This window comes from Sinocyclocheilus rhinocerous, unplaced genomic scaffold, assembly GCF_001515625.1.
Source record: "Sinocyclocheilus rhinocerous isolate Xijiao unplaced genomic scaffold, SAMN03320098_v1.1 scaffold2038, whole genome shotgun sequence".
Lineage (NCBI taxonomy): Eukaryota > Metazoa > Chordata > Actinopteri > Cypriniformes > Cyprinidae > Sinocyclocheilus > Sinocyclocheilus rhinocerous.
This window is the reverse complement of record NW_015644344.1, coordinates 55,823-72,464: the sequence shown is the minus strand read 5'-3', so window position 1 is coordinate 72,464 and position 16,642 is coordinate 55,823. Positions and strand designations below refer to the sequence as shown.

The window sequence follows — 16,642 nt, the reverse complement described above, 5'->3', positions numbered from 1 at the left end:
AAACTGCATGTTGTGTTCACTTGTGTTATCTTTTACTAATATTTAAATTTGTTTGATGACCTGAAACATTAAAGTGTGACAAACATGCAAAAAAATAAGAAATCAGGAAGGGGGCCAACACTTTTTCACACCACTGTAGATCTGTATTATATGGATAGGGATAAATCACAAAGCCATCAATAGATTTTTACAATTTCTGCAGGCAATGTGAGTAAGTCAAAGTTGCAGCCACAATGCTAGTAGTGTGTTTGGGATGTTGGTTGGGATGTTTGTTTGTTTTTTTGTCCATTTTATCTTAGAAAAGTAATGAAATGCTTCTCCTCAACAAGCCACACAATTTGAGGTATCATTCATATCTGCGTCACGAGCTGTGCAGGATGAGATACGTACCAGTTTAATAAGGGTTAAGGGTTTGTTCAAAGTCTACTTTTAACTAATTACTAATTCTCAGACATTTCACACTTCAGGGCTATCCATGGATTCACCCGAGAAAATGAACCATTAATATTCAGTGTAATTTCCTGAAGTTTCAACTTGGAACAGCTTCTTCACCACCAATGACAGTGAACTCATAAATGTATTTCATATGCAATATTGTTACAAAATAAAAAAATAATAAAATAAAGTAACAACCCGAGAGAAGCCTACGCTGTGCAAGTTCTGTGTAGTTTGCAGCATTAGTCTGTCACACTAAATGGTCTACATATTTGTTATGTAGATAAAATCAATAATAAAATGATAAAAATCAATACATACCATGCTCTACCATCACTACCAATGCAATTTTGCTATCATATAACTGCTGTATCACCAATCCTGCTAGACTTCACCTTGTTTGCAATGCTGTTTCAGTCTCTTTCAATATAAAAGTCTTTACTGCTGACTCACTCAGAAAAACAGTCTCTTGTCGGCATCTAAAGTGGCAGAACAAAGTAACTAAAATCATGATCACTAACCGTTTCTCAATACCATTATTAATACCATACTATTATTAAACACTATTATATAAGATATTATTTATTGAACAATAATATTTCATAAACCACAATATCCATTATAAAAGTTGCTAAGTAATTCAGTCGAAAGTACAAACGCAGCACTAATACAGCATGAAACTTTGCCCTTTGCCAAAACTTTTTGTTCTGGAACAAATAATAGATTCATGAGACTAAAGATATACCCAAAGCAAAATCTATCTCATCCACTCGACCACTATAGAGACATCAGAGCCAGTGACAAATTCCAGAAGATCTGGCCGAGGTGTGGCTGCTCTCGGTGGGTTCCTGAGCGCTGAATGGCCGCTGACGCCCTGGAGCTCACATCTCCGAAAACCTCGAAGCAAATTTTCAAATAGGCGTTATCTTTATTAACAAACCCCATAATTGAAGTCTAAACAACTACATTCTCATCCAAAATAACTCCTAAATCTACATTCCGTGACACAACAACAGTAGTAGCCTGTCTGTAAAATTATACTGGGTTTGGTGGTCCGCCATGACACTATTGTGGGATATATATACTGCAATAAAGACTGCCTTCACGCCATGTCGTAATTACCGAATTCCGAAAAGACACACATGACATTCTACTCGGAGCTGAATTATATGTTTCTATGGCAACACTATCAACGCCAAAGCCTTCACATGCTCCAAAACTCATAATTACAACTTGTAAGCTCGGAATGTTCTGAGTTACGACTTGGACCATGTGCCCTGCATCCCGATGTTCATACTATCCATCTTCAATAGTATGTAAGATTAAAATAAGTGCATCCCAAAGAGAAAAGAGTAGGGCAAAAGTCCCCGGATGGTCTACTATTTCAGGTCGATTTTTGAAGTGTGGATCCGTGCACACACTAATGGCTAATATTGCCCACAATCCATTGCGCTTTGGCGAAGGATTCAGTTCAGAACTACAAACGCTAAAAAAAACTACAAACATGGCAGATGTGAGCAACCGTCGGTTAAGTAGAGAGGTTTAGATAAAGGGGTTTGAGTTACTAATAATCAGCATTTAACCTGGTAAAAATATTTCTTTAATGTTATCTGTGTTACATTTCATCTGCAACAACGTGAACTTTTATAAACATCTGTTTGGCCATTAACTTTATTATGCAAAAAAAAATATGAGCAGAGTTCAATTCTCATCGATTGATTGGATATTTCTCTATAGGATATATAAATATTTTGGCTACAGAAAAAATGACCATTTGACACTGACAATGAATTTCTGTGGGATATCACCATAATTTGAGCATCTCACAGTAACTACTGTGAAACATCTTAAATAACCATGAATTATGTCTAAATGGCACTTTTTCATTAATTATGGCTTTCATAAAAGTTTATGCAAGCTACTTTATTAAGAATCATATTTCTGTGAGTGCAGATTATGAGAGAGAGACTGTTGTGCATAGCAGTGAGAAACACTGAGTTGACTGGTGGAGAGAGTCTGATCTTCAAGCTGTCAGCTACAATTCTACAGTTTGATTATGGCTTTGAACTGCATATTTCAGCTGAAGCCTGCTTTGAAAACCTGAACCATAAATGATCAATTGTAGTGTATAGGTCCATGTCAGTACTGATAATGATATTAGTTATTTTAACAACAAGGTCAGAATTGAGCTAACGGACATTAGAGTTCCTAATTTACAAGCTCTCAGAGCATGAATCGATCTTCACCTTGGCTAATCGCTAACAAACTGCCTGCTTTTCAGTCCCCTTGAGTGACAGTGGAATTACCTGCAGAACTGGAGCTAAGTCCTATATTCACAGGTTCACATGTTGTATATGTGGGACTTGAAAGGGTCTTGATTGATGTTCATAATGAAGGGAAACAGATATGGACTTCACTCAAGCTCAATAACTATGGAAACTAAAAAAGCAGTTTGGATAAATGTTAGAAGAACAGAGCGTAACAGTCAGCTTCCGGAAGTAAAATTTCCATGTTTAAACTTCCCTATATATATATATATACATTTGGAAGTTTAAACTTCACAATGATGAGCAGTTCAATCCCTCATATAACATGTTATGGTTACGTAAACGGTATTATACCTTTGTGTTTTTTCCTGATGGTCAGATAAATAAGTTTTGAACCAATCGTCATGATGTGATTCAGAGCTGAAATTTAAAATTATTTACTGAAGAATAATCTATATACTGAAAATAAATAGGAAAAATACATTCATGTGAGCTATGTTGCTGGTTTAAGTAAAGCAAGCAGCAGCATTGTTGTGATGATTTTAACACACATTTTCTTAATGTCTCTTAGGAACTCAAGAGATCGATCATTTGACTGCTTGTTGTTTCAGGTAATTCAACAACAGTTTGGCATTTACTTTGTTCTGTTTACAGAGGAATATTCGATAACTGATTGCCTTAGCAGACAAACCAAAAGGTGAATATAAAATTGTTGCTATAATAAAATAAATTTAATCAAATAAAACCGATATTATGCACATGAACTCTTAAATCAGCAATCAAGCTTACAGCTCTGGTTCCAGTCAGAAAAAGCCCTGATTTTTTTATATGAGGAGTAAAGTTCTCACACTACTATATTAATGCACAATAATGTTATGTTTCAAAAATTACAATTATGTTTCAAAGCTATGTTTATGTTTCTTGTGGTTTCATTTGCGAGTTCATTTTTCAAAGCTTTCATATGTGAATCCATCAAAACATGCAAATGCACTTGTTATAATGAATGCATACATCCTCTGATTCATACACGACACACACACAAAAGACAGTCTACCTGAAAATCTAATTATATTAGCAGCAACACAGAGATATATTTTGCACAAATCCAATCAACTAAAACGCACAGGCTTTTCAATCAACTGAGTCTACAGATTGCAGGTCACTGACAACACATTGTATCTTTTATAAAGGTTCTAATGTTCAATGTTCTAATGGGTTATATATATATATATATAAATAAATCAGTGCATATATATATATATATATATATATATATACTTCACAAGTAATTACATTCAAAATGAACTTATTACAGGCAGCAATTAAAAGTTTATGGGTTAAAATTTATATTGCCCTTTAATCAATAATTTTACTAAAATAAATTGACTCTTAGAACAAATGCCAATGAAAGCAGTAACCTTTCACACCTGAGCAAACACCTCAGCTGACTAATAACACAAAATAGCCTATATGGGTTCATAAATCCAAATGAGAAGAAAGCAGGTTATCATGCTCACATTTCTTCTTAGTTCGATTCATTCTTATTAATCAAGTAAAAGTCTAATACTAAAGCCTGTGCACATCAGTGAATAGCCAATAATGCCAGCAACTCTCGGCATTGTATCAGCTTTATCTTTTGCGGAACTTTGATGTCAGTACGCAGAAGATGAAACGCGCACGCAGCACATCACCTACCGGCAAAGCTGAGATGAAGCAGGTAGAGTCCCATAAGATCCATTTCCGCGCGCGTCTGAAGAGAACTGGCTCGGAATGACGCGAAACTGTCTCTTTTATATTCACCAGAGAAAAGCCGTTCTGTTTTCAGCGCGGTTCATAGCAATTCAGCATGTTAAAGACTCTTAAAATGGTCAAAAATGAGATAAACGTCCGCTGAAGATGCAGGGCAGCCGCGCACGCCAAGTGTCAAACTGTCAATCAGGACGTCAGATAAAGCTTGAGATGAAATTAAAGCACTAATGAAAGTTCTCCATCTGCTCCATTATCTCGTATTGGCATTTGTTCCCTCCGAGGGCAAGAACACGAGTGAATGAAGAGTCAGATTTCATTGAGTGAAGATCAAACTCTGAGCACAGAGAGAGAGAGAGAGAGAGAGAGAGAGAGAGAGGTTTGAGCTGAGCTGTGTCTCAAAACCTAGTAAGCTGCCTACATAGGCTGTATCATATGAGTGTCTATATTAGATGTGCGCCTCAAAATGCTGTCTAGATGCAGTTCAGTATGTTTTCAGACACAGCCGTAGGGTCAGAGAGGCTATCAAACCTTCTGCTACAAACCCTGCACTTTGATTCTGGCTTTGAACTGTGGATTTCAGAAGCTGGTGCTGAACTATTAGCTAAAAAACACTCTTCAAAGTTGTTCTTTTTTATCTCCTTGCCTTCTATTTAGTGATACAGAATGAGTCCCGCAGACTGGCTGAAAGGACGGCCACTATTATGGAAGAAGGAAGCATTTCAGCATTTACTAGACTTTAAGAGGACCAAGTTAAGGGAGTAGTTCACTGAAAAATAAATATTTGCTGAAAATGTACTCTCTCTCAGGTCATTCAAGATGTTAATGAGTTTGTTTCTTCCTTTTGAGAAATGTATTATTCGATCACTTGCTCACCAGTGCATCATCTGCAGTGAATGGGTGCCGTCAGAATGAGAGTCCAAACAGCTGATAAAAACATCACAATAATCCACAAGTAATCCACACCACTCCAGCCCATCAGTTAACGTCTTGAGAAGTAAAAAGCTGTTTGTGTGTAAGAAACGAGTCCATCAAGATGTTTACCCTATCCATAATTGCTTTCACCAGTGAAAAGTCGTCTCGTCTGAATCAGGAGTGAAATATGCACAGATCAAGCACTGTTTCTAAGCCAAAACAGTAAAAAACAGCTCTAAACAAAAATGTGGGTGGATTTTGACGTGAGAGAACAACAGGAGATGAACTTTTTCATTAGAGGAAGTGTTACTATGGATTATGGACCTGAAACAGTTTGAAGTTGAAGATGTCTTAATGATGGATTTGTTTCTTACAAACACACGGCTTTTGGCTTCTTGAGACATTAATTAATGGACTGGAGTGGTGTGGATTACTTGTGGATTATTGTGATGTTTTTATCAGCTGTTTGGACTCTCATTCTGACGGCACCCATTCACTGCAGAGCATCCATTGCTGAGACACTGATGCAATGCTACATTTCTCCAAATCTGATGGAGAAACAAACTCATCTACATCTTGGATGGCCTGAGAGCGTGTAAAATTTCAGCAAATTTTCATTTTTCTGGGATCAAGATCAATCAATCAAAAACCTATATTCATTGATCACAAATATAGATGTATTGTGTGAGGGGAATGTCTTGTGGTTACAGCCCTGGTTCATATTGGCAATCAAAGCGTGCCTTGGAGAACTGCTAACCTTCTCACCAAGGCTGTGGTGCTACATCATAAGCCACGGCCTTCATTCTTAATGAATGCATACTAGTGCAAGTGGAAGCACTGTAGAGCTCATTAAAACTGCGTGTTATGACTCATAATCACAATCATGTATTGCATTTTTACCAGCCATGTCATTATGACATACTACATTTCATAGTAGATTTTACACTAACAAACGTATACACAGAAATAGAATAATTAACTAGAACTCAAAATGGTTCGTCTGTGGCATCATTGTCAAAACCCCTGTTTGGAACCTACTTTTAAGAGTGTGTCCAAAAGGGGGTTGCATAATCAATCCATCTCATTCATGCACGCTGATGACAGGACTGACTCCAGCTGTGTGCTCTCATCGTGGCTCTCTGGAATGAGAGTGTGCTCTATTGTTTAGACTGAAGCTCTTTCAGGATTGGACTGTGTGCATGTGTCATGACATGGGTGATCGTAGACTTCAGGGGGTTTTGAAATGAGGGAAAGAGATGTGGTAAGAAAGCACTCAAAGTTTGGATGAATTATAAGAGGATTAAACGTAAAAAAGTAAAACTGCCTGTGTGTGCTGCTGCTGGAGGGAAGAAAGGCAATAATATATCTGCAACTGACTTTGAAAATCAGTAGAAAGATGTTTTAATATAGGCCGTAGTGGCAAGTAATACCATAAGCATTGCTGGACTGAAAACGCAACTTGACAAGTTAGCAGTTTCTATATTTTTATACTGAGGGTGTGAAAGAAAATGTTATGCAGTTTGTAGACCACTGGGCTGCAGCTATAAAAATTAATGCAAAATATGGAAACAGGGCAGGGTAAACATGCAAAATCACATAATTCAAACTATACAAACTTTTCAATTTATGTTTGTTTAAAAGACAATGTCTATTTAAAAATGCATATTTTATGTACTCAAAAAGAGAAAATATTGTATATTATAGTGACTACACTTATAGTTATAGTAAGCTTTGCATGCAAATTCAGAAAACAAAAACAATAAATAAGCTCGAAATGGGGACCACATTTCTTTGGAAAAAAATCAAGCTGAAAGCCAAGAGAAACCCACAATTCAACGAAAAAGATCAAGAGTTTAAGTTATGTATTGAAGAAGCTAACTCAAATTTCAAAGAAGCAACTTTTCCCTGCAGCCTTGATGGTTTGAATATGAAATAATGTGCCTTAGTTCACCCTCTCTAATCAAGGATCTTTTCAATTTAAAAAAATGATAAAAAATTGTTTCACAACCTTAAAATATTCTGAAAATAAAACATTTTCTTTGCTTATGAGAATCTATAAGAAAATGTGAATAATATGCAGCAAAATAGGACTTTGGGATGGGATAGTGAATTATTATTATTTTATTAATTATTATTATTTTTGTATGAAAAGTGGCACAACTATACCTCACTCTCCTCTATTTGGTTTAAATGCACAGTTAAACACTGCAAGCACAAACCTGCAGCTAAAGCAGACGGGGCTGTTTTATTTAGATCATGTGACTCTGAAGTGAGGCAGTATGTACCTCTGTGTGGTCTTTGTCTCTTTCTTGCCCTGACCCGTGCCACGACCACTAAGTGTGGTGCAGCAGAAAGAATAAACAGACGAGCATTATGCTAAGCATCACACGGCCTGATAAGAGACGCTCAGTCTGCAGCGCTTCTGCTGTGTGATTGATAATTAATCCTGTGCGTCTCTGTGACGGCGGCGCAGACCTGCTGTTCTACACAGGGCAGGTGTGAAAGAAGAGTGAGCCTGGACTAATGTGAGAATTACATAATGTCAACTACTCTCGTTCTGTCTCTTCTGCTTTACAGTGCAAGCTGCCAGCTGGTGAAATGCATGGTGCTATTGGAGTCGATTCCAAATGCCATTTTCGAATCATTTAAAGAAAAGGTGTCACTAAAATCTATTTTACTCAATATCTGTGTATATTTGAGCTTATTAGAGCTGTTAGTTTAGCTACATGCTGACGCCAGTCTATTGAAATCAATTGCGGGTCAAGTCTCCGCTGTAGAGCGCTACAGTAGGCCTATTTGTGTGGTTCAGGGAGTTGCTGCCCATGTAGAGTGTCCCGAATCAGTCATTTATGAGGTTCTGTGATAGATGGCAGCTGCCTATGTAGGCAGTAGGAAGCAAGACGGCTGATGTTTTGGAAAAGATGTTGCCTTCAAGTGCACCTGTGTGCTTATTTATAACATTGGAGCTTTTAATTTAGTGCAGTATTTTGTCATTGCAACCTTTTAGTGCAAACCTTCACTGTCCACTGTAATTGGATTTATACCTAAATGCACTGTATTATCCCAGCGGTCACTAGTGTTGCCATCAACATGTTTCCTTATTCTATGACCACACTCAAAAAAAAAAAAAATAATAATTCTGAATTCATATATTAATACTAAAAATAGTAAATTCTTTGTCATATCTTTATGTTAACATACTTTACTAACCTTTCGTTTTCAAGCTTTGACGCAGCCATCATCTTTCTCATGATGCAAACAGGAAGTAACCTGCTCTGGTCATGTGACAATTTGCACTAATCATGTGACACTGCACATATTTAATTGAGGCCCTTTATTTTTTCCATATTTGCAGGAAATGCAATAAAAACATCATTCAGTAAGATTTTTACCGCTTTATAAATGAAAACCTTCTTTGCGGTCACTATTGTGACTAGTGGGATTAAATGGGTTAATACATATATATATATATATATATATGCATACAGTACATACATATATTTTCCTAGGTGTGCTGAACTCTGAAATACTTTATCAGCACAGTGCACTCTTTGTTTTAATTCAAGTAGCCTGTATGTACATGCATTAATGTGTTTACTTTCACGTTGTTTTGTGCAATAAATAATCTTAAGTATTTTTGTTTTGTTTGTTTTTTTTTGTTTTTTTTGAGAAGCATTAAGCATTTACATAATCTTATGAATGCACTATGAATGCATACAGAAAAGACTCATTAATCAGAATCAAATATATTTGAATCAAATCGAATTTCATTGTGAATCAGAAAATCTGAATTGTGAATCAAACTGATTCATTATTATATAGACTACACCATGAAAACTTTTTTTTTATAAAAGTTTTGTTTTGCCTTTATTTTTAGTGTTTGTTATAAAGCTTGACATGCTGAATATGAAAATCACATGACTTTTTTGTGTATCATTAAGAGTGCTCATGAAAGTATGTTGACAAAGAGCTAATCTGTTATTACTCATGCATAGAAATGACATGCTACATGCATAATACCGTTTAACATAAACAGTTACAAAAAGTGAGTCGTCAAAACTTCAGAAGTGTGCGCTGGATGATTTATGTCCCACAATGCTCTGGAATGTTCCAGAAAGCACTAGAATATTACAGAATGTTACAGTAACTTCTAGAATGTTCCCATCCTTCCAAAAGCAAAATGTCTTTTAAAAAACATGCACAATTAGCACAAAATGTATCTGAACTAAAGCAATGTTTCATAACTAATCATAGAAGTTCTAAAATTTAAATGACCTAAATATTTACCAAAATATTGATGCTATGTGAAAATAGATAATTTGCACCACAGACTTACAGAAGAACCATAAAAAATAGATTTTATAGATCAGTGTTTCCACCATGATTCAAACAGACACAACTCAGCAACTCTTGTGCCATAGTTTCCCATTTGTCATTTATGCACTTGTAATTGGGATATTTCCGACTCCACTTGAAGGGCACGAGAGCTGAGGTCTGCTCTCAGCTATTCTTCCCGTCCCTTGACACTGATGTCATTTCACTGGATCATTTACACCCACACTGGGCCTCTCCCTCACACTATAAACCACAGTTTTGTCGAAAACTCAATGGAGCCACTGATTGTTTGAAACATATACTGAGCGTAATCAGTATTTCTCATACAAATGTGTTTCCACCCAATTTTATTTGTTACTCTTATCATGTTGCAAAATGATTTTCATTTATTTTTAACATGCAGCATGCAGCACCATCAACAAGCTTGTAAAAGAACAATTGTTTCTCTTCAGCCTCCACTTCAGCTATAAAGCCTTGAGATTTATTTCTGAATTTTAATAGTTTGGTAGGGCTGAGGAGTGCGAGAGGAAGGCATTAGACACCTGCCACAAGCGAATTCCAAGAGATATTGCCATATACTGTACGTAATCGACCTCTCACTCTCCACCGCAACAGATGGCGCATGTCATACCACAGTGTGGGCAGAACAGGTTAAGATGCACTGGTCCTGTGCGCCTTTAAATATAGTCTCCTTCACACACACATACAGGTCAGCGGCACATTTCCATATGGCATTTCATATCATTTATGTTTTAATATAGAGGATAAAATATTAAATTCAAACATGTTATGAGTTTTAATTTATTCAGAGACCACAGAGGTGAATTTTTAATCACCACTTTTGGTTTGAGTGGATGTTGTGATTTTTGTCTTGCTAACATTAAAAACTGGCAATTGATGTAGACATATTCCAGGTGTTTCATCCATTTTTTATTTTATTTTAACTAATTAGCATGCTTGAAACAAAACTTTTTCAAAATTTATTTTTTCAAAGATGTAAATGGGACAAAGATTATTGGAATATATTTGACAAGAAAATACTATTTCAGTTTTTCTACTTCAAAATATCACATTTAATTCAATGTGTTACTTGCATTTTTTGTAACTACTGTATGTGTGAAATGTAAATTTTTTTTAAAGCTTTTTTTTACTGCTATTCATAGAAATTTATGAGTGACAATTGTTTTGTTTTAATCCTACACCATTTTTATCAGTGTATTTTATTAATTACAATAAGTCCATAACAATAGTTTGATATTTATGTTACTTTTTAGATATTCGCCATTTTATTAATATTTTACTGTTTACAATCCTAGATGGTAATATATGAGTGACATTGTTTTTTTATCCTACAACTTTTTTCAATGTATTTTATTAATTACAATAAATGTATTTTTTTAGCTATTTTTTTTTTTGTTGTTGTTGCTTTATTTGGTTCATCTTAGGTCAGACAGAAAATAAAAATAACGTAAATATAGTATAAATAATATAGATACATATACATACAACCATACATTAATTTTCTTTTGCTTTTTCTTAGCAACATTTCTTTCAAGTGCAGTAACAGTGGAAATGTTCAAAGCTTTTTCGTAGCTAAGACTTCAAGGCATGTGTCTACAAAGAAACTGCCCATCAAAAATAAACCTTTAGAAATTACTTTTCAAAGATGTAAAAAAAAAAAGCAAATATTATTGGCGAATGTTGTACAATACAATAGCTACTATTTCAGATTTTCTACTTCAAAATATCATTGTGTTACTTACTGTTTCCTTGTAATTGCTTGCAAAATCTACTAGCAATTTCTGAGTGAAAATTGATTTGACAACATTTTTTTCAGTGCACCCTGAGAAATATTCACTGGAGTAAAAAGTGTGACAATTAGGTCTATGCCTCGAGGAGCCTCGCATGTTGTTCCTCTTTCCTCTGATGACCGCTAAAGTTTCACCCATTATCAACCCTTTAATGAAAGATTAGTCACGTCCCGGTGAAATACCAGATGGATCGGATTCCCATCCCAGTGTCGGGTGCTAGATTCATAAAATCGTTTGGTTTTATAACAGGGCCCTCGCTGTCTCTTTGGCTCTTTACGCAGGGTAAAAGGTTGCTTTCTAACATTTATCACTGATCTCACCAACACCCCTGGTGGCCAAAAATAATCAGATGGCACCTGAGTCAACAGCTGCGGATTTTAAAGTCCATAAGCTATCAGATGTGTTTCAGCAGCGTGTGGGAAAACAGCAGGGAAGGAGCGGCTCATGTGGTCAAAACGCTCGCTCTGTTTCCTGAAGCAGGACTGACCGCAGGACATCTTGGATTGTGTGGCGGTCGCTGTGGATCGACTGACCTGACCTGACACGGTTCACAGCTGTGAGGGGCGGATGGGGGGCTTCTACGAGTGCACTTAATTACTCAAATTAAGAGAAACCAGTTTGCCGGGCGAGAGGAAGGCATTAGACACCTGCCACAAGCGAATTCCAAGAGATATTGCCATATACTGTACGTAATCGACCTCTCACTCTCCACCGCAACAGATGGCGCATGTCATACCACAGTGTGGGCAGAACAGGTTAAGATGCACTGGTCCTGTGCGCCTTTAAATATAGTCTCCTTCACACACACATACAGGTCAGCGGCACATTTCCATATGGCATTTCATATCATTTATGTTTTAATATAGAGGATAAAATATTAAATTCAAACATGTTATGAGTTTTAATTTATTCAGAGACCACAGAGGTGAATTTTTAATCACCACTTTTGGTTTGAGTGGATGTTGCGATTTTTGTCTTGCTAACATTAAAAACTGGCAATTGATGTAGACATATTCCAGGTGTTTCATCCATTTTTTATTTTATTTTAACTAATTAGCATGCTTGAAACAAAACTTTTTCAAAATTTATTTTTTCAAAGATGTAAATGGGACAAAGATTATTGGAATATATTTGACAAGAAAATACTATTTCAGTTTTTCTACTTCAAAATATCACATTTAATTCAATGTGTTACTTGCATTTTTTGTAACTACTGTATGTGTGAAATGTAAATTTTTTTTAAAGCTTTTTTTTACTGCTATTCATAGAAATTTATGAGTGACAATTGTTTTGTTTTAATCCTACACCATTTTTATCAGTGTATTTTATTAATTACAATATGTCCATAACAATAGTTTGATATTTATGTTACTTTTTAGATATTCGCCATTTTATTATTTTACTGTTTACAATCCTAGATGGTAATATATGAGTGACATTGTTTTTTTATCCTACAACTTTTTTCAATGTATTTTATTAATTACAATAAATGTATTTTTTTAGCTTTTTTTTTTTTTTGTTGTTGTTGCTTTATTTGGTTCATCTTAGGTCAGACAGAAAATAAAAATAACGTAAATATAGTATAAATAATATAGATACATATACATACAACCATACATTAATTTTCTTTTGCTTTTTCTTAGCAACATTTCTTTCAAGTGCAGTAACAGTGGAAATGTTCAAAGCTTTTTCGTAGCTAAGACTTCAAGGCATGTGTCTACAAAGAAACTGCCCATCAAAAATAAACCTTTAGAAATTACTTTTCAAAGATGTAAAAAAAAAAAGCAAATATTATTGGCGAATGTTGTACAATACAATAGCTACTATTTCAGATTTTCTACTTCAAAATATCATTGTGTTACTTACTGTTTCCTTGGAATTGCTTGCAAAATCTACTAGCAATTTCTGAGTGAAAATTGATTTGACAACATTTTTTTCAGTGCACCCTGAGAAATATTCACTGGAGTAAAAAGTGTGACAATTAGGTCTATGCCTCGAGGAGCCTCGCATGTTGTTCCTCTTTCCTCTGATGACCGCTAAAGTTTCACCCATTATCAACCCTTTAATGAAAGATTAGTCACGTCCCGGTGAAATACCAGATGGATCGGATTCCCATCCCAGTGTCGGGTGCTAGATTCATAAAATCGTTTGGTTTTATAACAGGGCCCTCGCTGTCTCTTTGGCTCTTTACGCAGGGTAAAAGGTTGCTTTCTAACATTTATCACTGATCTCACCAACACCCCTGGTGGCCAAAAATAATCAGATGGCACCTGAGTCAACAGCTGCGGATTTTAAAGTCCATAAGCTATCAGATGTGTTTCAGCAGCGTGTGGGAAAACAGCAGGGAAGGAGCGGCTCATGTGGTCAAAACGCTCGCTCTGTTTCCTGAAGCAGGACTGACCGCAGGACATCTTGGATTGTGTGGCGGTCGCTGTGGATCGACTGACCTGACCTGACACGGTTCACAGCTGTGAGGGGCGGATGGGGGGCTTCTACGAGTGCACTTAATTACTCAAATTAAGAGAAACCAGTTTGCCGGGGCAAAAGGTCTGGAAGGTTGGGGGTTGAAAATAAAGCCTGGGGTGCAAAATAAACATTGAAACAATAATACAGAAACAGTCTGTTTTCTTGGCAAGTTAATAGAAATAGCAAAATCCTCTATTATTCAAATATTGGCATGACTGCTGTGTGCTCGGTTGGGTTTTGTAACCTTATTGTAATGCTTGCACAAGGCTCGAAATTAAAAGGATAGTTGACCCAAAATTAAATCAAGCAGTTCACGGTAGCCATCGACTTCCATAGTATGAAAAAAAAATACTATGGAAGTAAATGGCTACCATTAACTAACTGTTTGATTACCCACATTTCTCAAAATATCAACAGAACAAGGAAACTCAGGCATATTTGGAAAGACATGAGGATGAGTAAATGATGCCCTAAATTCATTTTTGGGTGAACTATCCTTTTAAGCCTTCTTAAGGAATATTCTCACTTTTTGTCTTTATAAAGGGCCATTTTCCCCTTATTACATGTACAGTATCTGTCATCTTTAACATCAAATTCTTACATTTTATCAATAAATTCAGTTAGAATGTAGGTGGCACCAAGTCACACATAATAAGCGAGTTATTGAGTCATTAATTCAACCGATTCGTCCAAACAGCTGATTCATTCAAGAATGAACGAGTCACTGAATCATTGACTCACTCGATTCATTCAAAAGCGCTGAATCATTCAGTAAGGAAACACCATTGTGTGTTGCTCTGAGATGCACAACAGGTTATTTGTGGACTTGTTTGGAATCATTTCCGTTGGTGAAATAGAGCAAAAACAGTCACTGCTGTGTCTAAAATGCAAGTCATTTAATAATATTAATTATTTCTTGAACCACTGTTGTGTAAAATCAATGTCACATTTGCAATCGTGCTGAGATTTGGGAAAACAGCACTCTTGGTCATGTGGTGTCGCTTAGCTATATAATTTTTTTTCTACTGCAGTATGCTTCTACTTCTGTGAAGGGGTTGCCAAGTCCACTGTTTTAACGCAGAAACGTGATATCGACAGAGCAGTTATGTATGAAAGTTTCGGTGCTTCCCTGGTTATTTTTTGTTATTGACATTTTAATAAGACTTGTCCGGTCAGTCAAGTAGAATTCTCTCTCACTTGCTCCTTTAAAAAAATCCACTCATCCCGAACAAGCGAACAAGCGTTAATGCCATGTTTATTTTCACATTTCTGCTCACCATATTTAATAGACTTGATAACTGACAAAATACTTTCCACTGTTGTTGGTTTAAGAAGCAAGATAACATTTTCATTTTATAATGAGTCTGCCGTCCTGGAGTGCGACCAAACGGTCAGTTTTCCAGCTGCATGAGCCATCCGCGTGCAAAATATCTGCATGAACATCTTTTAAAAGTTTACTACAATGCAGTGTATCATCAAAAATTCAGCATGGACATCTTCATGGGTTTGCACCACTGGGGTTTTGCTTTACCTTGAAGCCAGCGAGTGCATCATAGCTGAATAATGCATTATTCTCAACGTTTCACAGGCTGCTTCTACACTCCAATATGTGTTTTATCATTCCAAATGCGTATATTTAGTCTTCCGTGACCGGCGCCATTAAATATCAAGGTGGCCATTAAAATGTCTGTGTGGCTATGGAGATAGATGGGCAGCCATGAACGGATGTGAGTTTAAGTGAAACCTCTTAAGCGCAGGAGGAATAAGCACCGTCCTCAAAATTTGTTAATGGTGTTTTGGTTTTCAAGAGCAAATAGATGTTAAAAAAGCGAGAATGACAGCGCGCACAGGTGAGTCAATATCCAAAATGGCTGGATGGGGGGTGCGTGTTGAGTTTGTGCTGTCGTGCTCTGCAGAAAGCTCATTGTTAAGCTATTCACACTGCTGGGCTATGAGACATTATATATAATGAGGAACATTTGCTTGTGGTGTCTGTGCTGCACCCCGTCAATAAGTATCCGTTAAAGTACCAGTGTCTAGAACTGTACAACTGTATTTAAGAACAACTGTGATTTGTGCATTGTCCTGAGAAGCTCGGATACTGTCTGCATGAATGAATAGTCTTTCCAGTCTCATGTTAGCCCTAGAGTGACTAAAGTAAATATCAAAGTGATGAAAGTTAATAGAACGTTATTAAATGAAACCAATCTAGGTGCGAGTTCATACGTCAAAACGTAATTAACCAACAGCGGCTGCAGGTTTTTTTTTTTGTTGTTGTTTTGGGTTTTTTTGGGGGGGTTGGAGTGTAAAGCACAGCATTTGGGTCACAGCCAGACCACAAAACCAACAAAACTGATGGGAGCAGCTCCAGCAGAAGAAACGGGATGACACACAGCTCATATCTCTGTCTCTGAGTTAGAAACCACCTTTCACCTTTAATATCTTTAATATTCTAATTATTCACTCTAAATGGAATAATGATAAATTACCCTGATAAAAGAAGCATAATAGACAGCCCTGTGTCCAGTTCACACCTGTAGACTAATAATGAAATAATATCTATTATAAAAAGTCCTCGAGCCACATAGTAAGTGAATGCTTAAATGGTGCATTAAATTGCCATTTCTAAGGTGCAATTTTTTCAATTGTTAAATCTTTGATGAGGAT

At 36.2% G+C, this 16,642-nt stretch overlaps 1 protein-coding gene across 1 annotated transcript in view; it reads right to left on the bottom strand.

Annotated features, from left to right (window-relative positions):
* LOC107758153 (GDNF family receptor alpha-4-like) overlaps window positions 1-4,481 on the bottom strand; it is a 65,159-nt gene extending 60,678 nt beyond the window's left edge. Inside the window, exon 1 of the mRNA XM_016575822.1 lies at window positions 4,398-4,481. Coding sequence (XP_016431308.1) covers window positions 4,398-4,440 — 43 coding nt within the window. The 5' untranslated portion in view covers window positions 4,441-4,481. The remainder of the gene's footprint in view (window positions 1-4,397) is intronic.
* Window positions 4,482-16,642: the final 12,161 nt, after the last annotated feature.